This window comes from Salvia splendens, chromosome 11, assembly GCF_004379255.2.
Source record: "Salvia splendens isolate huo1 chromosome 11, SspV2, whole genome shotgun sequence".
Classification (NCBI taxonomy): Eukaryota; Viridiplantae; Streptophyta; class Magnoliopsida; order Lamiales; family Lamiaceae; genus Salvia; species Salvia splendens.
Genome location: NC_056042.1, coordinates 29,790,167 through 29,817,916, shown reverse-complemented (window position 1 = coordinate 29,817,916; position 27,750 = coordinate 29,790,167). Strand labels below are relative to the sequence as shown.

The window sequence follows — 27,750 nt, the reverse complement described above, 5'->3', positions numbered from 1 at the left end:
ATGAGGATGAGGAGATTTCGAAAGAAGAATGAAGTTTCTTATCTTCAAACTATACCTCGTGAATTGACAACACAAATTTTATGTCGAGTAGCAGCATCCTCAGCAGCCGACATCTCTAACATTAAGTTAAGGTATGTCTTAATTTTCACGGTTGATTTAATACTACTTGTTTATCAAAGTTGGCTAATTTATCATACAAAACTTTTACTATATGGAGTAATTTTTTTTATCTTGGCTATCTTGTATATACATTTTATTGAATACGTGCTGCAAGTTTACAACTCTGCATACTAGTACTATTTCAAGTTAAAATAGATAAAAGAAATATTAGCAAACCCTATTTTTTACACATGAAAATCTTGAATCAAGATGATCAACCGTTTCACTTGTTTCTCATAATACTATACTTTTACGTACTATCTTGACTCTCTTTTACGTTTCTTATAAAAACAACATTAGTATTTTACTTGATTTATTTATTTGTTTATGGGATCACAGTTGTAAGGAATTAAGAGAAATTGCTGAAGATGGAGACGTCTACCGACATGCATGTTTGGACAAATTTCCGATCTTAGAGTGGAGTCCATTATGTGAGAAAAAACAGAAGTTTCTCAACAGATGCAAACAAACCTCTAATCCTGAAATATGGTATAGAGAAGCACTGGTATGTATTTTTATTTGTAAAATATGCTATTTCAAAATAAAAATAGAAAAATAATGCATAAGTTAACATGTTTAATGTGACAGTTGGATTTTTTCAAAAAGACAGACCTAGAATCAGCTATTCGAAACTTGGACAAGGCCGTGAAAATGGGGCATGTTAGAGCCTTGTATGCTTGCTGTATTATCTCTCTTATGAGTGGGATCGATCAAGTCAAAGAGGAGGGGATTAAATTGATGGGTAAAATGATTAGGAATGGATATATAAAGACAAGATTGAGATGGTGCCGTCGAAAATTGATAGAGGAGTTGGGACAAATGTGGATATCCAATCCTATGCTCAAAGATCCGCCCATCTTTTGTAGCAAACTCCACCGCTGCTACCCAAAAACTAATAATTGGTCCGACGAAGATGATTGTGAAGCTTGTGCTGCTGATACGCATGTTCAACTTATCTCTTCTAGTTGTGCTAACTAGTTATTTTCTTTCTTTTTGTCAATTTCTTTGTTTTAGTGTACGATGATATTCCTCCAATCTCATTTCACATCCATAATCCCAATTTCCATTTTCAACTCAAATTTTATGTACTAAGTACTTAATATTTACTTGAGACTTGATCAATTTATGGTTGTTCAAAAATTTATCGAAACCTGAAAGTTATAGATACAAATCAAGTAATGTTTATTCAATAGTAAAATAATGCAAACATCGCCTTATACTAACCATATTTTCAAGACATATTGAATCAAACATATTGCGTGACTTCTAATTTATAACCTGTACTACTTGTTTTGTGCATGTTGAAAGTAGATTTACTGCAAAATACTAGTGTGTGAGTGTGAGTGTGCGTGAAAATAAGGGGAAATAGATTGTGTATAGTGTTTCACTATTATTATTGAGTGGTCAAATAAAGAATGAACAAGAAAAATGGCCAGAGACGAGTCCGATCCAATGATTATCTCGCAGAAATAAAATAATTCAATAAATAGTGTGATGCCAATAATATTGCTAGTATTAAATACTATTAAAATTAAGTCCTCTCAGCATGGTGGTGATAAAATAAACTATCGACAAATAAAAAATAAGTATTTCATCATCGTGCATTTAAAAAAGAAAGAGAAAAAAAACATAAGTCAGGATTAACATGGAGCCCATAATATATACACTAGACAACACGCTGAAAATTGAAAATTTATAAAGTTTAAAGTTGCCGAGGACTTCTTTTAGTTTTGCAGTTGTGCATTTTTTTCCAACTCTATCTTCCTAATGCTATGTGTTGTGTTCTACCATTCTCTACAGTCTTCCCTACTTCACATCATTTATTGCTCCATCATATTTATATTCTTGAGTTTTTTCGCAAAGAAATTGCAAGTTCAAAAAGGTTGAGGCTAAACATTCCAAATATAGCCATATTTCTCCGGTTCATTTTTTCTAACTTCTTGTTCATTTCAAATTTATGTTATACATTGGTACTAGTATATACTATTACACATGTTGATATAGTGATTATTTAAAAAGAGGATTTGATATATTTGTCATGCACACTTTTCAGCAACTAATATAAGATGCAAATCTATATCATGAAAATTTAACTAAATTGCAATAATAACTTTAGATATCAGTTTTCTTGCTAAATTTTATATTGTTTCCATATCCTTATTTGAATGTTACATTTTCTCAGATTTTCCTACCTTTTATTTATCTATAATCGATTTTAATACCTCAGGCATCAAAGGGTCTCGAGTTCAAATCTCACACAATAATCATGTTGCATCGATCTACAAGGTCATACAAAAAAAGAAGCTTAATTAAAGTGTTCTTGGTTTCAACCATGAATCATACACATACACATAATTGTTAGAAGATTGTGAAAGTAAATTAATGTAGATGAACATGATATATTTTTATTTTAGGTCAAGTATAGGTGTATGGCTGAGCAAGTCCCAATAGAAGGAAACGACCCATCAACACTGCCTACTACTACTACTACAAATGTGTTTGTCATAGATGATGATTTTGAATTCATGATGAGAGTTAACAGGTTGTTGAACATTTTGTGTTGTCCTAGATTTTTGCCTATCTGGAAAAAAAATGATACTGGAGATTTTATGAGTTTCACCCTGTTTTCTTCTATTAATAAAATAGTTTATCTTCTATTTTCTATTTTCAGGATCCAAGGAAGAATAATATTTCTACATATATTAACAGTTCATATTAGACAAGTTTTCGATTGTAGAATGAAGTCCGTTATATTATGTGAGAAGAAATAAAAGTGTCTCAGCAAATAAACCTCTAAGTCCTAAAATCTGATATAGGAAAGCACTAGTCTATATGTTTATTCATAACATACGCTCCCTCCTTCCCAAACAATTGTTTTTTTCCTCATTTTGATCCGTCCCATAAAATTATTTCACTTCTATTTTTGATATGTTTTTTCTCTTATAAAGTTAGTCTTATTCTCAACTGTTAGAAGATCACACGAAGATCACACGAGATTACAGTAAATCAAGGGAATTGTATGGGAGAATATTGTGCCATAAATATAGCATAGTAATTATTATAATTTAGGTTTACCTTATTTATAGAATATCTTAGCCTATATAACATTGTAGCCTCTATGTTCATAATGTAATGAATAAGAATATTTTTCCCTTTCAAGCTCTAGCATGGCATCAGAGCAGAACGATCATGGCTCAGAAAAATATCAGCACAACCGATAATACCTATTTCTCAACCTTTTTTGACCAAAATCGATCCTACGAATCCAGAACCTACACCAAAACATGTCAGACACAGAAGATACGAAGGAGGTGGAACAGGCAATAAGCCTTAGGAACAGTAAGAGCATTACAGTACCATTCAAATTGAATGGTAGGAATTACCCATTGTGGGCACGGTTGATCAAGGTGAAGATCGGAGGAAGGGGGGCCTACTCCCATATTAAAAACGATCCCCCAGAACCAGGGAGCAAGGGATACGATGAATGGGAAGAGAACGACCTTGTAGTGTTCTCGTGGATCGTCGACAATATTGAAAACGACATCATCGCGGAATTTGCCCATCACCAGACCTCGAAGGCCTTATGGGAGAACCTCGCGGTAACGTTCGAAAGCAAGGCAGACCGGTACCTGATTTACGACCTGGAAGAGAAGGCAATCAACATCAAACAAGGCAATCAACATCAAACAAGGCAACATGGATCTAGAAACATACTACAGAAAGATTCACGGATTGTGGATCAATATAGATCAGAGTCAGAAACAACCGATTAGCTGCTGCGATAAAGGGATCGACCAATTCCGGAACTACTCAAACTCCAAACGGCTCATCAAATTCCTGACCGAACTAAATCAGGAGTATGATTCAATCCGAAGGAAGATTCTGAAGGAAGAACCGGTGCCATCAGTGGAGGCGGCGTACGGATGGGTAAAAACGGAGGCGGCTCGACGGAGAATCATGCCACCGACATCATCCTCACCCACCGACGAAGCCAACGGTGGAACCGCAGCATCATTTGGCGGAGGAATCGGACAAGGGTTTGTCGTACAGAACCGACGACCGTCGCACCGAAACAGCGCGCCACCGTTACGACCCGCGGCCACCAGCCGGCCGGGAAACAGGGTCGACACCTCGAAATTAAGGTGCTCCCATTGCGGAAGGCAGAAGCATACTTGGAAAAAGTGCTTCAAACGGATCGGATACTCGGATTGGTGGGAGGAACGACAGAAGGTAAATAATTCCCCGGCCCAGGCAAAAATCGCCATCGGCGTAAACGGAAAAGGGGTCCTACGGCGAATGGAGGCCGAGAATCATGGGGAATCGACCGGAGTCGGAACTGGGGTACGACAAGAGTCTCCATCAGCCGGCGGCAACGTGAGGGGTGCCGGAAATTTTGCAGAGTGGGCGGAAATTATTCAATTATGCAGATTATAAGTTTCCCCCACTCAAGTTTGGAAAATACAAAAAAGAACCCCATCCACTTCTATATAAACTGGAAAATTAAAAAGGGACCCCCAGTTGCTAAAAATTCTGAAAACTACCCCAATTTTGTGTCAAAAAATACTTTTTCATCCTTACCAGATATTTCCGCTGCATTTCATGTTTATGACATCACTGAAAAGAAATCGAAATGTTGGATATTTGATTGTGGGGCAACTGATACAATGACTCCGGATAAAAATGATTTTATTGATTATTGTGAAGATGCTGATAGATCGTATATTCGAACTGTGAATGGGGAATTAATTACTGTTGTGGGTTCTGGCACGATTGAAATATCACCCACACTCTGACTTAGGAACTGTCTCTATGTCCCTACACTGTCTCAAAGATTGATGTCTATAAGTCATGTGACGAAGGAGTTGAATTGCACACTCCTAATGCACCCTGATTTTTGTATTCTGCAGGATATTCATAACATGAGGATTCTTGGGCGTGGCACTGAGAAGCAAGAGCTCTATTACGTGGACGAGATAGCTCAACATGGAAGTGCAATGCTGGCTCATGGATCCACAAAATAGGAAACTTGGCTCTGGCACCGAAGACTAGGACACCCATCTCCTGGTTACTTTAAATTGCTTTACCCGAACCTCTCTATTTCTTCTGATTTTTTTTGTGAAACTTGTGTTTTGGACAACAGCCACAAACAGAATTTTAAACCTACAAACACTCGTATGCAGTCTATGTTTTCTCTAGTACACTATGATGTTTGGGCCCCAGCGCTTCTTGTTGGTGGAAATGGCTTTCGATATTTTGTGATTTTTGTGGATGAATGTACTAGGATGACATGGATTTATTTTTTGAAACACAAATCAGAAGTCTTTGATAGATTTGCATCCTTTTTCAAACTAATTCAAACACAATTCCACACCACCAAAAAAACCCTTAGATCAGACAATGAGAGGGAATTTGTTAATAGTGCGATGACCCAGTTTTGTAAAGATAATGGGATCATTCACCAAACTTCTTGTGCCTGTACACCCGAACAGAATGGGGTAGCAGAAAGGAAAAATAGAGTGATTCTAGAGATGACCCGAGCCCCTTATGATTGAATCCAAGGTCCCTAAACTTTTTTGGCCCAAAGCCGTCGCTACATCTATCTATCTAATCAATCGCCTTTCGACCAAAATCCTAAAAATGCAAAACCCCCTCGATATCCTGCCTAAACAAGCCCAAATCCCCGACTACCTCAGCCTATCCCCTAAAGTCTTTGGGTGTACCGTTTACGCCCACATACCTAAACATGAAAAAAATGAAACTCTCCCCATGTGCAATAAAATGTGTTTTTGTGGGATATGAGGTGAACTAAAAGGGGTACAGATGCTATGATCCCAACACCAAAAAAATCATTACCACCATGAACTGCAATTTCTTGGAAACCGAATTCTTCTACCACACCCACCTTAGTAGTCAGGGGGAGAGCGATCCAGATAGTACCATAGACTATCTAAGTTGGGTTGTGCCAGTTCCAAGCTCCTCGATTGAGGAACCAACAGATCCAGTTGTCACTTCCGCCGAGCAGGTCTCACCACAAGAGCCTTCTCAACCAAGCCCCAACGATCCTTCTCCGAAGATATCCGAGGTAATATCTGAACCGAGTACAATTGAGATTCCAGTTACCACTGAACCTACTGAAACAGAGGCTCAAGACAATACAGTTGATGGACACACAGGAAGATATGTGCTCCCCTGTCGAAGTACAAGGGGAGTCCCACCGAAACGATACTCCCAGAGAAGATTGGAAAAAAAGAGTCGCTATGTCGTGGCAAACTTCGTGCAAGGGAATCTGACCAAAATGGCTCGAGCGTTTGAGGCTGCGCTGTATGAAGAAGAAGAAGAAGAAGAAGAAGAAGAAGAAATCCCACAAACGGCCGAAGAGGCAATGAAACATAAACGGTGGAAGGACGCAATGGTGGCTGAAATGAAGGCGTTGATGAAAAATAGTACATGGGTACGGAGCAAGCTACCTGAAGGAGTAAAGACAGTAGGATGCAGATGGGTATTCATGATAAAGAGGAAACCAGATGGTACTATCGACAGGTACAAAGCTCGCCTCGTGGCGAAAGGATATACCCAGACTCATGGTGTAGATTATGATGAGACATTCTCACCAGTGGCAAAAATCAACACTGTCAAAGTACTATTCTCAGTTGCCGCTAATAAGGAATGGCCACTTCATCAGTTTGATGTGACCAATGCATTTCTCCATGAGGAATTGCCAAAACCCGTGTACATGGAACCTCCACCTGGTTTCTCCGAAAATTTTCTAGATGGGAAAGTGTGCCAACTAAAGAAGACACTATATGGGTTAAAGCAATCCCCAAGGGCCTGCCAATGGTTTGGCATGTTTACAGAAGTGATGAAGAAGTACGACTACGAGCAGAGTAATTTAGACCATACATTGTTCATCAAGAAGAAGAACGGCAAGATCACGTGTTTGATTATATATGTGGATGACATGATCATTACCGGAGATGATGAGAAAGAGATAGCCGAACTGAGGAAGAATCTGTTTCATGAATTTGAGATGAAGGATCTCGATCTTCTCAAATATTTCTTGGGAATTGAGGTGCTAAGGTCAAGAAAGGGGATTTTTATAAATCAGAAAAAGTATGTACTCGATCTATTGGCAGAAGTTGGGATGGTCGACTGCAAACCCGCAGATACCCCGATGGTGCAAAATCACGGACTACAAATCAGGGAAGGGGCAAGATAAACTGACAGGGGAAGATACCAACGACTAGTGGGAAAGCTCATCTATCTATCCCATACGAGGCCAGATATTGCATATGCAGTGGGAGTGGTAAGCCAATTCATGCATGCACCTCAAGAGGAACATTGGGAAGCAGTCTTGAGGATTGTCCGATATTTGAAGGGAACGGCGGAACACAGACTTATGTTTGCAAAACATGGACACATGGAGATACATGGCTTCACTGACGCAGATTGGGCAAGGAACCCAAATGACCAAAAATCCACTGTCGGGTACTTTACCTTTGTGGGGGGGAACCTCATAACATGGGGGAGTAAGAAGCAGAAGGTAGTAGCTCTATCTAGCGCAGAGGCAGAGTTCAGAGGAATCAAGAGTGGACTGACAGAAATATTATGGTTACGAAAGTTGATGACAGAATTGGATCTCCGACCGGCTCTTCCATGCAGATTGTTTTGTGACAATAAGGCGGTCATAAGTATCTCCGAAAACCCGGTACAACTTGACAGAACCAAACATGTGGAGGTAGATAGGCACTTCATCAAAGAGAACATTGAAGCCAAAGTAGTAGAAATGCCTTATGTTAAATCTGAAGATCAACTGACAGATATCTTGACAAATGCGGTGAACTCGAAGTCGTTCCACGAAGTACTGTGCAAGCTAAGTATTGGGAATCCCACTACCTAGCTTGAGGGGGAGTGTTAGAAGATCACACGAAGATCACAGTAAATCAAGGGAATTATATGGGAGAATATTGTGCCATAAATATAGCATAGTAATTATTATAATTTAGGTTTACCTTATTTATAGAATATTTTAGCCTATATAACATTGTAGCCTCTATGTTCATAATGTAATGAATAAGAATATTTTTCCCTATCAAACTCTAACTTCAACTAACAATATTTCAAATACTTTTTCTTTTCTTCTCTTCTCATTTACTAATTTAACATATAAAACTTGTTTAGTCTCCAAAGCCTATTTATGTGGGCTGTGAAAGTGGGGCACATTAGAGCCCTATATGCCTGTTGTATTGTCTCTCTTATAAGTGAGATCTCTCTTATAAGTGAGATCGATGAGGTCAAACTTGAGGGTATTAAATGGATGGCTAAAATTATTAAAAATGGATATCGAAAGATAAGATTGAGATGGTGCTCCTGAAAACTAATAAATGATTGGTACAAATGTTGATATTCAATCGACTACTCAAAGATTCGCCTATATTTTGTATCAATCATTGTTGCTACCAACAAACTAACAATTGGTTTGGCGAAGACGAAGAAGAAGATGACTATGAAGCTTGTGTTCCCAATAGACATGTTCAAATTATATATTTCTAGTTGTGCTAACCAGTTATCTTCTTTTTCAATTTTTTTGTTTTAGTGTAAATAAATGTTTATTTAATTTGTCCTAAGCCCTAAGGTAAGATGATATTTAACGGTTTCAAAAAAATGAATGGTCAACGCATTTTTACCTGATTGATGAGTTAAATATGGATCAAAACTTTATAACATATACCATTAGGATATCGTTAGAATCTTTATACGTAAACTCACGAAAATTGAATATATGCAATTAGGATATCGTTAGAATCTTTATCAAATCACCTTTAATTTTACATATATGTGCGAAAAAATAATTTAAATCAAGATAATTATACAAATTCAAAGTTTTGAGACATTTTTTAGAGAGACCAAATAGTTAATTATAACCAATTCTTTCATAGTAGACATTAATACCCTTGCTCGATTTTTTTTTGTTACTACCTCGTCCCACAATAGGAGTCACATATGGTGTGGACACGAGTTTTAGTGGACTATGAGCCCCACTTATACATATATTAGTTTTATTATACTTAGTTGAATAAATTGGTAGAATGTGAGGCCTACTTATCATTTATGGTAAAATTGAAATATGACTCTTATTGTTAGATAGACCGAAATAGCAAAATGTGACTCTTATGTGGTGGAGATAATAATAGAATAGATACTCGCGGCTAGATCATCTTAGACCTTAATTTAGTGGATCTAATTGTAGTTAGCATTTTACTAAAACTTATTTTGAGCAATTGTACGAGACCTCAAAGTTTTATATACTGCTATTGTAGGATATTCAACGTTAAAGTTTTTCCAATACTCCCTTTTAAGTTAATATAATTATGTTACCTATTAAGTTTTTCCACTACTCCCTTTTAAGTTAATGTTAAAAGATATGAGTATTATTCATTCAACTTGTTCATTCAATTACAATAGGTACGCCTCTTTTAAATAGGCTAAGGGTTACATAAAAATGGCAAGATTTGCCCTAATACTCATTCCCTAATTAATTTATTTTCCTTGCTTACCTATTTTCCTTACTTACATATTTTCCTTTCTAACACTCCCCCTCAAGTTAAGTAATGAGATTACCCATACTTAACTTGCCCAATACCTCATGGAAGCTTCTTGCATCGACAGCTTTCGTGAGTATATCCGCCAACTGATCTTCAGATCTCACAAAAGGAAGTTCTACTGTCTTGGCTTCTATATTGTCCTTGATGAAATGTCGATCCACCTCGACATGTTTTGTCCGATCATGCTGAACTGGATTTTCAGATATACTGATTGCCGCCTTATTATCACAGAACAACTTACATGACTTCGGTGAGTTTAAGTTCAACTCAGTCATCAATTTCCTCAGTCAACCCACTATTAATCCCTCGAAATTCAGCTTCTGCACTTGACAAGGCTACCACTTTCTGTTTTTTGCTTCTCCACGTGACAAGATTTCCTCCCACAAAGGTAAAATATCCAGCAGTTGATTTTCTGTCATTTGGGTTCCCTGCCCAATCAGCATCCGTGAACCCATGAATCTCTAAATGTCCATGATTCTCGAATAGAATCCCATGGTTCGCTGTCCCTTTCAGATATCGAATAATCCTCAGTGCTGCTTCCCAGTGAGCTACTTGAGGTGCATGCATAAACTGACTAACTACTCCAACTGCATAAGCTATGTCGGGTCTAGTGTGGGATAGGTATATCAATTTCCTAACTAAACGTTGATATCTCGTGCGGTGAGTGACTTCAGCTCCTTCAACTATCCGCAGACCATGATTCTGAACCATAGGAGTATCTGCTGGCTTACAGTCCAGTAGTCCTGTCTCGGTTAACAAGTCAAGTACATATTTCCTCTGACTGATGAAGATCCCCTTCTTTGACCTTAGCACTTCTATACCCAGAAAGTACTTTAGTAATCCCAAGTCCTTCATTTCAAACTCTGCAAACAAATTCTTCCTTGGTTTGCTTATTTCCTCTTCATCATCTCCCGTGAGAATCATGTAATCTACATAGATGATGAGGCATGTGATCTTTCCTTCTCTTTTCTTCAAGAATAATGTATGATCAGAGTTGCTTTGTTCATACCCATACTTCTTCATTGCCTCAGAGAATCTCCCAAACCAAGCTCTAGGTGACTTCTTTAGCCCATATAGTGTTCGTTTTAGTTTGCAAATCTTTCATCCTTCAAAATCTCCAACATATCCAGGTGGTGGCTCCATGTAAATGGGCTTCTTCAGTTCCCATGTAAGAATGCGTTTGTCACGTCGAACTGATGTAGTGGCCATTCCCTGACTGCCGCTATTGAGAAGAGCACTCGAATAGTACTCATCTTTGCTACCGGTGAGAATGTTTCAGCATAATCAACTCCATAAGTCCGAGTGTATTCTTTGGCCACAAGTCTCGCCTTATACCTTTCAATCAACCCATTTGGCCTCCGTTTGATAGTGAAGACCCATCTGCATCCCACAGTTCGAACTCCATCAGGTTTAAGACATACTTCCCATGTATTGTTCTTCATCAGAGCTCGCATTTCTACTAGCATTGCTTCTCGCCAGTGAGCAATTTTCATAGCCTCCTCGGTCGTATATGAGATTTCTTCTTATTCGTAAAGTGCTGCTTCAAACGCCCTAGCCATCTCTGTTAGATTTGCTTTAGCCAGATTCGCCATAGAATATCGGCTTCTACTAATCCTCTCAGGAATGTATCTCTTAGCCGGGACCCCACGAGTAGTTCTGTTGGGGAGTATATAGCGGCCGGTATCACCATCAATTGCTGCATTCTCATTCTCGTCTACACCAAAAGTGTCAGGGGTAATAACTGTATTATCTGAGTTAGTTTCAGGAATTACCTCAGATATCACTGGAGGAGGACTCGATTCAGGCGTGGGCGGTTGAGGAGGCTCTACAGCAGATGTGACTGACTCGGCAGTGACACTAGCTTGTTCTGTTGGTTCCACGATCCAGATACTTGGATGTGGCATCGGCAAACTGAGGGGTCCAATTTTATCACACTCCCCCTGAACAACACTCTCCCCCTGACCCCGAGGTTGGGTGTGATAGAAGTATTCACTTTCTATAAAATTACAATTCATGGTTGTTATAACCTTCCTAGACCCCGGGTGATAGCATCGATAGCTCTTCTGATTTATCCCATACCCCAAAAAAACACATTTTATTGCACATGCAGAAAATTTTCCTCTTTCGTGTTTTGGTACATGCACATAAACGGTACAACCAAAGATTTTGAGCGGAAGTGTGAGAGGTGGGGGAATATCAGTAAGGGATGCGAGAGTCTGCAAAGGAGTTTTCATACCCAAAATTTTTGTAGACAAACGATTAATCAGGTAGACAGCAGTGGCAACAGCTTCGGGCCATAAAAATTTAGGAACATTTGAGTCAAAAAACAGGGCTCTCGTGACCTCTAGGATTATCATATTCTTTCGTTCAGCTACACCATTTTGTTTAGGAGTGTAAGGACAAGTAGTTTGATGAACTAACCCCTTTTCTTTAAAAAAATCGGTCATGTCTTTGTTAACAAATTCCCTACCATTATCGGATCTAAGAATTTTGATCGTGGTTTGGAATTGTGTCTGGATCATTGTAAAGAAACGGGTAAATTTTTCAAAAACGTCAGATTTATGCTTCAAAAAATAGTGAATCTAGTGCAGTCATCCACAAAAATGAGAAAATATTTAAAACCATGATCACCAACAATAGGAGCTGGACCCCAAACATCGGCATGCACTAGAGAAAAAATAGTCTTAACACGAGTATCACTTGATCTAAAGGGTTGTCTGTGGTTTTTTGCCAAAACACAAGATTCGCAAGTAATATCCTTAAAATGGGAAAACTTTAGAAAAAGCAATTTTAAATAACCCGATGATGGATGCCCCAATCTGCGGTGCCACAACCAAGCTTCCCGATTTGCAGATCCGTGAGCAAGCATCGCGGTGCCACCTTGTTGAGTAATCTCATCCACATAATAAAGACCTTGACGCTCAGTGCCACGCCCAATTATCCTCCTCGTCCTGATATCCTGTAATACACAGAAATTTGGATGCATTAGTAACGCACAGTTTAATTCTTTCGTCACGTGGCTGATAGACATAAGTTTATGAGATAATTTGGGCACATAGAGACAGTTTGTAAGCTTTAGGGTTGGGGATATTTCAATGGTTCCACTCCCACCCACAGCGGTCAACTCTCCATCGGCAGTTTGAATTTGGCTTTTAGTTGCCCCATTAAATTCAGAAAAATCTTTCATATCGTAGGTCATAGTATCAGTTGCCCCACAATAAAAAATCCACTCACTCTCCTTAGGGTCAATTTTACTTTGGGCAATGCATGCAATAGGTATATTTTCCAAGGGTGCAAAACGATTTGGGCTTAAGACGGAATTTTCAGACAGTTTTGTGGTCAAACGTTGAATATAGTCTTTCTGGGGTCCTAACTGTAATTTTTCCGGGTCATATTGCATATATTCTGAACTATAAGGACCAGAAATTAAATTACTCATGCTTTGGGGTTTATTCTGAAAATCAAATTGGGGATCGGGGTTTCTCAACCCCAATCTGTTACCTCCATATGACCCGCCTCCTTTCTTCTCCGCGAAGGCTGCCTCGCCGGGCCTGCCGCCTCCACCCGGTTGAGGACCGGTATCTCCTGCTCTCCCACGGGTGTTAGTCATCTCCCTATTCCCTGCTCCTTGCGGAAATAATCCACCTCCATCTTCGACTCTGATGGCTAATCGAGCTTTAGCCTTTTGAGTTTCATCTTACCATTCCGGAAATCCAACGAGGAGGAAACATGTATCTCGAGTATGTCTTTGTTTTCCGCAATGAGAGCACCATAATTTTGATTTGTCGGGTTTGAAACCGCCTTGGCGATTGGGCTGTTGCGCGGCGGTTCGTGGTGGTGGCTGTTTTGGTCGCGTTGATGGCTGGTTTCAGACGGCGAACCCGTGATGATCCATCGTTGATTGCACCGGTCTGGGGATCGATGTCTGCTGCTGGCATGATTTTCAAGCCTGTATGCGGTCTCGGCTGAGGGCAACAGAGTTTCCTTGAGAATATCCCTTCGGATCCCGTCATATCTTGCATTCAAGCATGTTAGGAATTTGAACAGCCGTCTTGTTGCTACATACGTTCGAAGTTGGCTAATCCCCTTGTCTCAGCAATCCACAGGTTGATGTTGGCATCGGTCAATTTCGACCCAGATTCCATGGAGATGTCGCCAATATGTTTCTAGCCTATGTTCCACTTGCACGATTCGGCCTGCCTTTTCCTCTAGATCGTACAACAGATATGGATCTGCAGTACTTTCGAATGTAATTTGTAGGCTCTCCCACAGAGCTTGCGCGGCTTGGTGATGTGCAAAGTCGACAACAATTTCTGTTTCGACGTTGTCAATTATCCATGAGAACACTGTCATATCGGCTTCCTCCCATTCTGTGTACCCCTTCATTCTAGGTTCCGGTGGCTGCGGTGTACCGGTGATATAACTGTTTGCTCGTCTTCCCACGATGGCTACTCTCATCAGCTGTTTCCATAGGGGATAATTCATCCCGTTGAGTTTAACGGCTAGAGTAACATTCTTACTCATCTTTAATCGTGTCTCCTCCATATTTGGTTTCTCTTCATCATCTGACATGTTGCAGGTTGGAAATAACCGCCTTCTTGGTCGGGAAATGTATTAGGCTATGATGATTTTGTTCTGAGCCTTTGCTCTGGTACCATGTTAAAAGATATGAGTATTATTCATTCAACTTGTTCATTCAATTACAATAGGTACGCCTCTTTTAAATAGGCCAAGGGTTACATAAAAATGACAAGATTTGCCCTGATACTCATTCCCTAATTAATTTCTTTTCCTTGCTTACCTATTTTCCTTACTTACATATTTTCCTTTCTAACAGTTAATATAATTATGTTACCTATTAAATGTTGCCCTTGTCATTCAAGATGTGTCATATTTTAATTTGACACGGATTTTAAGAAATGCAATAGAAAGTAGATTGAAAAAGATAGTGGAGTGTTGTTCCTACTTTTATATAGTTTTATGAAATAATAAAATATGAATGAAAGTAAGTTAGTATTAGAGATGAGCCACTCACCTCTTAAAAGGATAGGGGGAGAGTTATGAGATAAAGAGATAAAATCCATCATCGACTTGGGCCCGCTCTGATACTATATTAGAAATGAGTTGCTCACCTCTTAAAAGGTCTTATAAGGGGGAGAGTTATCCATACTTACATAGGTGAGCTAGGATCATCACCAAGTCGACGTGAGATAAGATTTTCAGAATTTTAACCGTTAGTGGAATATAGAGTACACTACGTAATATACGTAAAAATAAAATGAGACATTTAATATGAATAAACCAAAATGATATACTGGCACACATAACGAAGGTCGAAGGACGACGGGAGTAGTAAAATAAATTGAGTCTATCGTAAATCCAACAAATAGTTAAGCATTTTTTTCAACAATTTGAGTCTATCCTAAATCCAACAAATAGTTAAGCATTTTTTTCCACAATTTTTTTTTACATTGAGTCTATCCTAAATCGTAGTCATCAACTTGTTCATCAAACATATAAAGTTTAGCAAGGAAATCATGTACAAAATTAGATATATGCTTCTTACAAATTAGATATATGCTTCGTACAAAAATCTTAGGAGTAGGCCATTAGAGCATCCACATTCGTGCTTTTGCCAGTGAGTATGGATGTGGGTCCGGCCCTACTTTTTCTGTCTGCTCTTAGGCAAGAGCACAACACCCACATCCATGCTCTTCCGCAAGGACGAGCACAAGAGTCCCACCATTCTATTATTCAATTTAAATAAAAACATTTCCACAAAATTAAAATTCATTAAAAATACCCGGAATAATATTACAGATTATAATAAAATTAAAAATTACATAATTAAATTCCTAAAAAATAAAAATTACATAAGTAAAATCCTAAAAATTAAAAATTACATAATTAAAATCCTAAAAAAATAAAAATTACATAATTAAACTACTAAAAAATAAAATTACACAATTTAAGCGTAAAAATGCCCCCGGTGAAGACTAATCATCATCCGGCAATACCCCCAACGTTCTTTGGAGACCCCGTATCATCGCCACATGCGATCGAAGTTGCTCGGGGGTCATATTTGACCTATCGGCCAAATTGAGTTTGGCCAAAACTCCCCACAACGAGTTGGTGGGGGGATTGAGGTGGCACATAGGGAGCGAGAGCGGGTTCGGGATCGGGGGCGGATGGAGTCGCGGCGCGATGGCGGTTGGCCGCTGCCTTCTTCCTTCCTTGCGGTAGGCGTTGGGAACCGCTCGGGCCTGCGTCGGGGCTACCCAAGTTAGCTCCGGCAAGTTGACTAGCCATGTCTTCGGAGTCGGCGTCGGATAGGGATACCGACCTTGACCGTTTGGAGGAGACGCTAGAGGAGGATGTTACGCCTCCCCTATACTTCGGATGTGACCGCATCTCCTGCCAAATGTTGAGGTACTTGAACGGCTTGTAGTTCATGGATTGGTAGGTCAACAAGGCGGAACTGATGATGTCGACCTCGCTCCGGCCCCTCTCCGTCGACCGCTCTTCCTGGAGGTAATACCCCTGGAACTTTTGGATTTCTTCGTTGGCTCTGTATATGGCGTTGCGCACCATACTCTCGTTGCGCTCGATTGTTCCAGCCGGCCGGTTATCATTGTACCGGCGACAGATGTGCCACCAATAATGATCGCCGGATTGGTTCATGCCAATCCGAGTTTACGGTGTGCGGACACTGCGAGTAGAAGGAGTACGAGTTTGGGAGGGGCCGCTCGACCTCGCTCTAGGCTCGAGTGTCCACCCGTATTGCCCTTCGGGGGCATCTTGGTCGTCGATTGGGTAAGGCCGGTAACTACCCGGAACTTCCGAACCTTGGGTTTGAGGAGGGGCCGAATATTCCGTTTCCGGACTAGGAAACGGTTGTGAACCGAACCAATCGGGGTTCCAACCGTGGGAGCCCGGGAGGATCGCCATGGCCGGACATTGTTTTGTTGTAAAAGTAAGAGTGAATGAAAGATTGGATGAGAATCGAGAATGGAAATGAGAGAATTTGGATGATAATTGTGTAGTGTGGTGTGAATTTTTGGTGTGGAAGTGAGGATATTTATAGATGAAAATGTGTATTTTTTGGGAAAAAATTTGAAATATAAATTAAAAGTGGATAGAAAACGGATATAATTTTTTGGGAAGTGGAAAAATATTTTTTTATTTTTAATCGGATTTTTTAATTAAAATATGAATTTTTTAAAAAAATAAATTTAAATTGCCAACCGCTATACCGTTGGCCAATCACACGCTGCCATGTCGCCTGCTCGCTGGCACGAACGTGCTCAATGCATCGAGCATGGCCGTGCCAGTGGTGCGAGCGCAGCAGCGGACAGTGTCTCCGTGCCGCTAACACGGACGGACGGACGCCGTCCTACTCGCGCGTTGTGGAGGCTCTTATGTTTGTCCGAATAACAACGACTTCTCTTGGTAGTGAAATATTAATGGAAAGGTATAAAATTAATGAAAAAAATAAAGATAATACCTGTAGGCTAACATGCGCGAGGGAGGGACACGTTGTTAATCTACGCCATCAATATTTTCTTTCCCTGATGCCTGATTTATCTTACACTTCACCCGCCTTCGTCTATTCTGTGCAGCAGTCAATCATAAGGGTTTTTCGGCATCTCTCTCTCCCACCTCGATCATCAATGGCTGACAAGACTCAGTTTGATTCTCGTCCTAATCTGATCACCAAAGGTTCACATTCTTCTCGTCCTAATCAAAAGGGTTTTCCAGTCGTGAATTGATGCCGCTATTGCGTGTTTCGATTTATGGCGTCATTGTGGGTTTAGGGTTTTCAATTGTCCTCTTCTCGGATTGAAAATGGCACTTTCTTCTTTTTAACTCATGTTAAACTCATCAGTGTGCTTGAAAAATCTCTTCTTTCGATAGCAGTACTTGATAGTGTGAGTCTAATTTGAGAATTTTATAGTCAATAGTAGTTTGGCTTGAAGCTAATTCCTTCCCTATTGTTGGGAACAAGATTTATCTATCTGGTTTTGACTAATGGGGTATTTGGTGGCGGCTGCTTAACGTGAATAATTGATTCGAGTTTCTACCTTATTCCTCACATTTTTAATATTTTATTTCAGTACAGTGTTGCCAAGTAATTTAGCTGGCGGTTCTTTCTAACTCTTGTTAAACTCACCAGTGTGCTTGAAAAATCATTTCTTTCGATAGCTGTACTTAATAACGTGGGGGAATTTGAAAATTTATCCGCACATTATTTTAAATTCACTTCAGTGCAGTGTTGCCAATAATTTGACTGACGGTTATCAGCAGGGACAGAAACACATTGAACTTAGAAATGTGGAGTAATGTATTGCCCTGAGTACCAACTCGAAGAATTAGTATGTTGAATTGTACAACATTTTTGTTCTCTTTCCTACCCTATTGTTTTAGTTGTACTGGTATTTTGTTGATTTTGGAATCTTATCATGAAGTATTATTACTCAGAAATGCCATTTGTTCTTCAACACTATTATTTCTCATCACACTTACATTGTTAGAAATGACTACAGGAAGATGTATTGTGAAAAGAAATGGGTGAATTCTTATGCTTTTGCATCTATGGTGCTCGAAAATTGCTTGCAATCTTTTTTTGGTCTTTAACACCATTGACCATCAAATGGTATTTCTGCAATATTGTCTTGACAATTCAAACAACTTGGTTTCTTGAAGGTTCTCATGTCCACCGATTGAGAGTATTTAAGTAGGATGGCAACAACTTGTAAATTGGTTAAATACATACGGACGTTTGCCAGTTTCTGATATTACTTTTATCCTTTAAAACATTTTAGGTTCATCATTTTGCTTATTGTTTTTCACTATTTTTACAAATTGGAGACAACATAAATGGTATACACTTATTAAAACACATCAAGAATGCTAAATAATATTTTCTATCAGTTTCAGTCCAATGGAAATTGTTAGTTACCCTGTCTCTCTTTTTTATTGGTGTAGATATTCATGGAGCTGACAATTCAATTCCACTATCGCCACAGTGGCTTTTGCCAAAACCAGGGGAGAACAAAGCTGGAGTGGTTGCTGGGGTTTGTTATTATCTATTTAGTCCTTTCCCCCCTGATTATTTCTTTCATTCTTCCTCTAAATTGGAGTTTCCTAGTTGAATAAGCATTGGGGTTTTGAACATTTCTTTCTTAATGTCATTATTTATGCCACATACATGGTTTTCTGGTGCAGGAAAACCATCTTAGTCCACTTCAAGGACAGGGCAGTTCTCTAGATAGTACAAAACTACCTGGAACAGTTGATGGCTTGAGTGATAACCAGAACAAGAAAGATGTTTTCCGTCCATCCATAAGAGATATGGAATCTGGTAGGCAGGATCGTTGGCGTGATGAAGAAAGGGATACCAATTCCTCTGTCCGCAAAGATCGATGGAGAGAAGGGGAAAGAGAGCTTCCTGGTAACCGACGAGTGGATCGGTGGGCTGATTCTTTTGGGAAACAATATGGTGAAGTGCGCCGTACCCCAGTAGAGCGATGGGCTGATCCAGCAAATAAGGAAGGTCACGATCAACGCCGAGAGAACAAATGGAATACTCGTTGGGGGCCTGATGACAAAGAGGTTGAAATGGTGCATGAAAAGTGGGGGGATTCTAGTAAAGAAAATGATCTAATTCTTGACAAAGGGTCTTCTCAACCTCCTGCTCATGCAAAGGAAGAGAGGGATGGGGAGCATTTTCGACCATGGCGACCAAACTTATCCCACAGCCGAGGAAGAGCAGAACCTCACCACCAAGCTTCACCCCCAAACAAACAAGTTCCTGTCTTTTCACATGGAAGGGGACGTGGAGAAAATCATGCACCAACCTTTTCTCTTGGTAGAGGAAAGATTAACTCTATGGGGAGCTCCGTCTCCCACTTAGCCGGTACTCATGGACCTGTCTTAGAAAAAGATGATAGTGTTAATGGTGAGTCCCATGCTCTAAAATATAGCAGGGCGAAGTTGACTGATATCTACAGGTCAGTTGATATGAGATCCTGCACAAAGTTTTTGGAGGGGTTTATTCATGTACCTTCTCTTACACAAGAAGAATATGTGGAGCCCATAGCCTTTTGTGCCCCAACACCTGAAGAATTGGTAAAGCGTGTTACATATTGGTTGCAAAAGTTTTTGAATGCTGGTGTGTTATAAAATTGATTGTGTAGGTTCAATTCTAGGTTATCCTCAAGGGAATTGAGAAAGAAGAAATTGTCAGCAGTGGTGCACCTCAAACCAGTAAAGATGGATCTGCTGGCCGAGCAACTACTGACTTTATGCATTCTAGAAGAAACAGGCTTGGTATTTTTTTATTAGTATAGCACATTATTGTGTGCCTAATTCACTAACTTTAGTCAATTTTAGCAGAAAATTTTCAGCAAATTGAGTTTATGTTTTCTTTTGCATTAGCAGGTAGTAGAGATGATTTAGCAGTTTCTCATGATGATTCCGAAGGTTTGTCTGATGAAAGGCCGATATATTCCCGGTCTAATGCAAAAGTGGACTCCATGCAGGACTATCAGAGTTTTGGTCGCAAACTGAATGCTGAAGGTAAATTCACAATGTATAAATGTATGAAGAAAAGCAAATGAGTGTTGTTAAACCAAACACATAAGTTATCTGGAGGTGTGATTAATTGCTAACTTTCTTAAGTTGCTAACTTTGCTAACTCATCAACGCAGTGTATTAAAAATATCAACACGATGGCATTAAATTGTTAGCAACTTAAAAAGTTAGCAATATAACACACCCCATAGTATCTGATTTACAAAAACTTTCTAAACTTTTGGTGATACACTATCTTCTCTGAATTCTATATATAAATAGTTACTGGTATATGTTGATTTAAGTCATTACAGTAATGAAATGCTATTAGTCATTCCAGTTGGCCTTTGGATGAGTTGATTATTCTAGTCCTAATTAGCGTTCATGCATTTAGTTTATTAATTCTCTAATTCATGCTTTGTTCAGCTTTGAAAGAAAATAGGAGCATTCTTGGCTCCAGAGAGTCTAGTGCCCCGGGACATGATGGTTCATGGAGATCTTCATCTTTTAATAATGCTTTGGAGAACAGTTCAATGGATACACATTACACGAGAAAGGGACCTCAGTTCCAGACGGGTGATCATCCTATGGCGAAAAGACAAACATCATCAGTGTTGGACAGGGAGATTGAGGCACGCAAACTTTCCCAGATTCCACCTGAAGACTTAGTTCTCGTCTATAAAGATCCGCAGGGTGAGATTCAAGGTCCATTTTCTGGAAGTGATATCATTACATGGTTTGAGGCTGGGTATTTTGGCATAGAATTGCTAGTTCGCTTAGCCAGTGCGCCGGCTGATAGTCCATTCGCTTCACTTGGAGATGTAATGCCACACTTGCGTGCTAAAGCACGTCCACCTCCTGGATTCAATTCTCCTAAGCCCAATGAAATACAAGATACATCTGGTAGGTTGAACTATGGAAACATGGGGAATCTTCACCCTATTTTGAACGAGGCTGAAGCGTCGAAAGCTGATTCAAGATACAAACCTGGTTCGGCGAGTGAGACTGAAAACAGGTTCCTGGAGTCACTTATGGGGGGCAGCATGAATCCTGCAGCACTTAAAAATTTTGCTCTCTCAAAAGGTTTGTCTATTTCTATATAAACAAGGGAAAAAAGAAACTGTGTTCCTAATGCTGAGATTACTGCCACTTCACTGCCTTCATTTTATCAGTTTTCGCCTCTGAATCATATATTTCTTGTAATCTGACGAGAATATTATTTGCAGCTATGCAGGGATACACTGGAAATAATTCTAACAAATTTACTTCCGTGGGAAGTAATAGTGGGGATGATCCTTATATATTGGCCAAAAATATGATGCTAGAGAGGCAGAGATCTCTTTCAAGTCCTTATCAATTTTGGCCAGGGAGAGATGCAGCTGCTATTGCTGCAAACACAGATTTAGTGGGTGATGCATCACTGGCTCGCCAGAACCTTTTGTCTTCTATTGCAGACAATGCTCTTGCACATTCACAGAATGTGGACTTAATGTCATCCCATCAGGGGATAGCTGAAAGACCTAGCTCCAATGTCAACAATGGAATGGGTGGTTGGTTGAATTTCCCTGTCCAAGGGGGATTGGACCCACTTCAGAATAAGTTGGACATTCATCAATCTCAGAATTTTCCTCCACAATCTACAATTAGCGAGCAGCAAAGGCTGCAGATGCAGAATCCATCTATGACTAATTTATTGCCCAAATCCATGGACAATCCATCCAACCTATTAACACCGGATAACCTACTCGCGGCTGGTCTGTCCCAAGACCCACAACTGCTAAGTTTGTTGCAACAGCAGTATATGCTGCAGCTGCAATCTCAGGTGCCAGTTCCACCACAACAATCCATTTTGGATAAGCTACTGCTTTTTAAGCAGCAACAGAAGCAGGAAGAGCAGCAACAATTATTGCATCAGCAACAATTGATTTCTCAGTTGCTCTCTGAGCAGAATTCTAATCAGCGATTGGGTGATCCATCATTCCAGCATTTGCAGGCTGAAGCTTTGGCTGCAGGGATTACTAATGTTGATCATAACCCATTTCGACAGCCACACGAGTTATTTAAAATGGGTCTTCAGCATCAATCCCCGAACCCACAGCATGAAAATGTCGTCTTACCTGTTGCGCCTCCCAGTATATCACAAGATTTTAGCCCAAATGTTGCTTCAGAAACATCTATGCATGCCCCACATCCACCTTCTGCTAATAACGTGGAGCAAAGGAATTGGAATGCCACCCTGCCTCATCAAATTATAGAAAAGCAGCAAGAGATCTCTTCTATGCCTACTGATGGAATGGAAGAAATAGGAATGTCAGAAGTGACCAACAACAAGCCATCGGAACGCACTTCGTATGATGATGAGACTGTCATATCTTTAACCTGTGATGTTGCTTTGAGTCCTACACCTGTATTATGTTCAGCGGAATCACTTAAACAGGAATTACCTGCTGCTAATATTCATGTAGAGTTAAATGAATCGAATGAGAGTTCATCTAGAACTCTTGCATATGCACCAGATTTAGGTGAAAAACTCACTAGTGAGTCCTTGCCTGTTAAGGAAATGAAAATTCCTGAGGCTGAGGAAGCAAAGAAGCCAGTAGAGAAGAAATCCAGAAAGCAAAAGGCTTTGAAGGTTTCTACTGAGTTGGTAAAGGGTGCGTCTAAGCCACAACAGCCTAATTCAGAAAGTGAAAGAGCAAACATGCCTCAGGAAAAACCTGAGACAATGTCTGTCCGTATAGATGCACTCGAGGAACCTGTTAACATAAAGGAGAGTAAGACTGCTGATGATGTGGAATTGCTTGGCAAGCAATCACTGTCTTCCTGGAATTCTGCAGGTGATGGGGTCGCAGTTGAGAGCAAGGGTCAGACAGAACAACGTGCATGGAAACCTGCTCCTGGTTTCAAGCCAAAATCATTGCTTGAAATACAACAGGAAGAGCAGAGGAGGAGAGCACAAGAAGAAGTGGCTGTTTCGGATATCTCAACATCTCTAACCTCTGTCGCCATTTCTCCACCTTGGGCTGGGGTAGTTTTGAGTTCTGATAATAAGGCACCTAACATAACTCACCAGGATACCAGTGCCGAGTTCAAATCCGAGAATTCCTCAATCCAGAAGAACAAGAAGAGCCAGGCTGAAGATCTATTTTGGGATGTTGCTGCCAAGTCCGTCGAGAGAGAAATGGAAGTTTCTGAAAGTGCTGCCTGGGGAGTGTCTTCGAAAACAGCGAGTTCACAAAATAAGGCTGTTGATGATGATGACTTTATCGAGGCTAAAGATACTAAAAAGAGTCGTAAAAAGGCTTCTAAAGCTAAGAACGCTGCAGCTAAGGTTGCTCCTGCAACTTCGGTTGACGTGGCTGTTGGATCAAGTTCAAATGAAAAGGGAAAAATTAATCGGCAGATGCAGCAAGAGAAGGAAGCTTTTACAGCAGTGCCATCAGGCCCCTCCTTTGGTGATTTTGTTATGTGGAAGGAGGAGTCTGCGAGCCCATCTCCTGGCCCTGCTTGGTCCACTGATTCCGGCAAGTCTCATAAGCCAACTTCACTCAGGGATATCCTAAAGGAACAACAAAGGTCCATGCCATCTGTACCTGCAATTCCGGTGCCAATTCCTCAGAAATCTGCAACTAACCAAACTGCCCGTGGAAGTGTGTCCTCATGGTCAGTCCCTGGATCATCACCTTCAAAGGCTCCATCCCCTAGACAAGTTTCTTCGCAAACAAAAAATAAAGTGGAGGATGATCTCTTCTGGGGGCCATTGGATCAAGTGAAACCAGAGGCAAAGCAGTACGGCTCTCTCTTTATTTGTGATATTTTACAAATCAGAATTACAATAGTTGTCGATGAAGTAATGTTTCGTGATGATGGTTGCATAGACCTTGAAGCTGGTTTATTTTTTGCATTTTAGTCTTATAGTTTTGCATGTTAATTTTTTGTTGAATAGATATGATGTTAGGTCTTGGATACAGGATTCTTTAACAAAGTTATATTTGGATTGGGTAGAAAAATGAGGTTTGTGGTGTTAAAAGGTATGTGTGGTGTTAAATGTCATAAAACCGATAAATGTCTATTCGTATATCTTAAGTTGTACCAGCTGAAGATTATTTTTCTGTAGGCGATATGTGGTTGTAGTTTTTCTTTTTAGGAAAAAGGGGTATATTGGTAGCGGAACCCGTCCAGAATCTTGTCTGTCAGCCCTGTATCCCTCGAATGCACTGTGATTGGACTTTGGAGATGCATCATCAGGTGTTATGCATGAGTTGGCATTTAATTCTACTTTGGTTTGTTATAATTTTGATAATATGGTTAAAGAGTTGGGAAGCAGGTACTTAATGACACTATAGGAAATGACCAATTATCTCTCTCTGAATTAACTGCAACCAGATAAATTTAGGGACTATTTCCAACTCATGCATGCTCTCTGAACTACCAATTGTTTTAGCACAATGATATTCTATTGCCAATATTCTTCTCATACTTCCATGAATGGTAAAATATTCTCTAGCGATAATTCTTGATTTCTGCATAACGTTTGGCTGATGACATGCGTTCAGGTTATCCTCAACTTGCATCAAGTTTGGCTGCCATAGTGGTAGTTCTTGTGATTTGAGTTTCTACTCTATTCCGTGCAGGTCAGGTTATCCTCAACTTGGAACACAGGGCAGTTGGGGAAGCAAAACCCCACCTGTGAAAGGAAATGCCGGTGGTCCATTGAACCGTGAGAAATCCATCGGTGCAAGGCCTGCTGAGTATTCATTTTCTTCAGCAGCTTCCTCCACTCGGTCCTCGATGAAAGGGAAGAAGAATGCCTCCAACAAAAATTCAGGTGTGCAATTTTGATAAACTTGATTTTTTTTAATTTATTTCTCAAAGAAGGAAAATTAAAACTGAAATTATCTCTCCTATATACTGTGATCAGAGGCCATGGACTTCAAGGAATGGTGCGAGAGTGAGTGCGCCAGACTTGTAGGTTCCAAAGGTATCTATTACAATTGCTTCATTCTACTCTTGTTGCCATTTCTGGTTTTGTTTAGAGTTGACATAATTGTATCCACTCCATTCTTTCTTGCAGATACCAGTTTCCTGGAGTTCTGTTTTAAGCAATCAAGAGGGGAAGCCAAAACGCTTCTGATAGAAAATCTTGGTTCATTTGATCCCGACCACGAGTTCATCGACAAATTTCTAAATTACAAAGACTTTTTGCCTGCGGATGTTCTTGAAGTTGCCTTCAAAAGCCAGAACAATGACAAGGCTTATAGCTCGACAATGAGAGATGTGAATACGAACTTTGTTGATGGATTGGGCTCAGCGAAAGGTGGCGTGGCAGCGAGTGATGGGGATGTGAAAGGAGGTGGAAAGAAGAAGGGGAAGAAAGGGAAGAAAGTGAGTCCATCTGTTTTAGGATTTAATGTGGTTAGCAACAGGATCATGATGGGTGAGATTCAGTCAATTGAGGATTAAGCCCATAGCTAGGAAATTGCAAATACATTTGTGTTGACACAGACTGTAAATGCTTTTGTTTCTCTTCTTTTAGTGAGGAATTCTAACCCCTCTTTATAGAGCAACTGCAGCACTAATTTATTTGCTCAATCAATTTTGTTAAGTTATCCAGATTAGATATCTATACTACTGTACTGACTGTAAGAGTTGAATGCATAGTTAATATTTATGCTACCAGTTTTCATAGTACTTGTTTTTGCCTCATCTTATCAGCTCCGATTTCCAGCCAAGATAATAAGTACATTAAGATAGTAGTGAAAATGTCTATTCTGAATTTTTTAATACTCCCTCCGTCCCGGCTAAGATGACACATTCCTTGGCCTGTACAGGATTTTAGGAGTTATTGATTAATGTGTTTAATTGGAGAGAGAAAATGTCAGTGTAAGTATTAAAATAGAGAGAAAAAGAGAGATGAATATTTTAATAGGAGTGAGAAAAAGTGGTTGAGTATATTAATTGGAGAGAAAAATTTTCCCAAAGGGGAAATGTGTCATCTTAGTTGGGACAAACTAAAAAGGAAAACGTGTCATCTTAAGTGGGACGTCAGTGAAACATAGGGCCAAGTCAGTAATTACTTATTCAACAATAAAATTCAATATAAAATGTCAAAGTTGTTGCTATGTTTATTCAAGGAAATTTTAGTTATATGTCTTTTGTTTACGTTCCTAATCCTTGAATATTGCATGGTAGTATTTGAGAAGATGGGAAGGTCCAAAACTTACTCTTTTCTCGACGCCATACTAATATGTCGTGCCGTTGATCCATCCACACTTGTTAAAAGTTAAGAGTATCCACATACGTATTCTTGCGCGCAAGAGCACAAATGTGGGTCCGAATCCATCTTTATTCATTTTTAATTTCATGCTCTTCTCCAAAAGCACAACACTCACATCCGTGCTCTTTTCGTTAGGTGTGCTCTGACATTATTAATGAGTCTCATCATTCTATTATTCAATTTAAATACTTCAATTACTAAAAACGATTTCACAATATTAAAATACATTAAAATACCCAAAATACAATGATAAATTACAAAAATTTAAAAATTACATAATTAAAATCCTAAAAATTAAAAATTACATAATTAAAAATGAGATTGAAAGAGTTGTTTCGTGCAAGTGTGATTTTTTTGGTTGAAATAGGGGTATTTATAGATGAAAATGTGAATTTTAGGGTAAATATAATGAAAAAATAAATTAAAGGTGGAGAAAAAATGGATATAGCTTATTGGGAAGTGGGAAAAAATTTATACATAGTATTTTTTATTTAAATATGAATTTTCATATTCTTTTCATATTTTATTTTTTTAAAAGAAAAATCCAACGACATAGTCGTTGGCCAACCAGAAGCCGCCACGTCCCCCCGTCCGCAAGAGCACCGGTGCGGATGCTCTTAAACCCCTTTGCGTCACTCTCACATCTCTAAGGCCACCCGCAACACGTTACGCGGGTGGCCAGAATTTCGTTCCTTCGTAACGGAACGGTGGCAGGACGCGTTGCAGCGTCTCGTCCCGTCACCAACCCGCCGGATCGCCCGTCACGCCGAGACGTGGTGCGAGACGGCTCGCCACGCTCTCCCAGGCCATGCGTGACGCCCACTCGCCGGCCCGCGAGTGGGTTTCGTCACGCTGACGCAATAATTCATTTTTTTTAAAAAAAATCAAATTTAATAAAAGTAAAAAAAAGTTAAAAATTCGAAAACGATAATATTACCGTTTTCGACCGTTTTCCTTTTTTTATTTTATTTTTTTACTCTATAAATACCCCTATTTCATCCTCATTTCACATACAAACACACATCTAAACCTCTCAAATCCTCTCTCTTTCCTCTCCAATTTTCATCTCAAATCATCTCTTTTATTCTTCCCAAATTTAATCGATCTAATGGATCCATATGAGCAAATGCGTCGAATAAT

At 39.6% G+C, this 27,750-nt stretch overlaps 2 protein-coding genes across 4 annotated transcripts; both read left to right on the top strand.

The window, feature by feature from the left end:
* On the top strand, positions 1 to 1,137 carry LOC121754753 (putative F-box protein At1g67623). Its single transcript, XM_042150061.1, has 3 exons — positions 1 to 131; positions 499 to 664; positions 748 to 1,137. Exons 1-3 carry the CDS (start codon positions 1 to 3, stop codon positions 1,135 to 1,137), a joined length of 687 nt encoding a protein of 228 aa, XP_042005995.1.
* Positions 1,138 to 17,326: 16,189 nt separating this feature from the next.
* On the top strand, positions 17,327 to 26,024 carry LOC121755273 (protein ESSENTIAL FOR POTEXVIRUS ACCUMULATION 1-like). Of its 3 annotated transcripts, XM_042150558.1 has the most exons (11): positions 17,356 to 17,480; positions 18,066 to 18,133; positions 18,747 to 18,835; positions 18,987 to 19,889; positions 19,970 to 20,090; positions 20,199 to 20,339; positions 20,760 to 21,416; positions 21,560 to 24,122; positions 24,968 to 25,161; positions 25,255 to 25,314; positions 25,408 to 26,024. In XM_042150558.1, the coding sequence occupies exons 4-11, from the start codon at positions 19,113 to 19,115 to the stop codon at positions 25,794 to 25,796; spliced, it is 4,902 nt and encodes a 1,633-aa protein (XP_042006492.1). In that variant the 5' UTR covers positions 17,356 to 17,480; positions 18,066 to 18,133; positions 18,747 to 18,835; positions 18,987 to 19,112; the 3' UTR covers positions 25,797 to 26,024. The 3 variants fall into 3 exon arrangements, with proteins under 3 accessions (XP_042006491.1, XP_042006490.1, XP_042006492.1); XM_042150557.1 differs by lacking the exon at positions 18,066 to 18,133 and having other exon boundaries at positions 17,327 to 17,480; positions 20,202 to 20,339; XM_042150556.1 differs by lacking the exon at positions 18,066 to 18,133 and having other exon boundaries at positions 17,327 to 17,480.
* The last annotated feature ends 1,726 nt before the right edge of the window (positions 26,025 to 27,750 follow it).

Excerpts from the sequence above, each read along its gene's own strand:
- LOC121754753 (XM_042150061.1), top strand. The coding sequence starts at position 1 with ATGAGGATGAGGAGATTTCGAAAGAAGAATGAAGTTTCTTATCTTCAA. Across the intron at positions 132-498 it reads ATCTCTAACATTAAGTTAAG|TTGTAAGGAATTAAGAGAAA; the intron begins GTATGTCTTAAT and ends ATGGGATCACAG. Across the intron at positions 665-747 it reads TATGGTATAGAGAAGCACTG|TTGGATTTTTTCAAAAAGAC; the intron begins GTATGTATTTTT and ends TTAATGTGACAG.
- LOC121755273 (XM_042150556.1), top strand. The coding sequence starts at position 17,333 with ATGCCTGATTTATCTTACACTTCACCCGCCTTCGTCTATTCTGTGCAG. Across the intron at positions 19,890-19,969 it reads CCCCAACACCTGAAGAATTG|GTTATCCTCAAGGGAATTGA; the intron begins GTAAAGCGTGTT and ends GTTCAATTCTAG. Across the intron at positions 25,162-25,254 it reads TGCCTCCAACAAAAATTCAG|AGGCCATGGACTTCAAGGAA; the intron begins GTGTGCAATTTT and ends TACTGTGATCAG.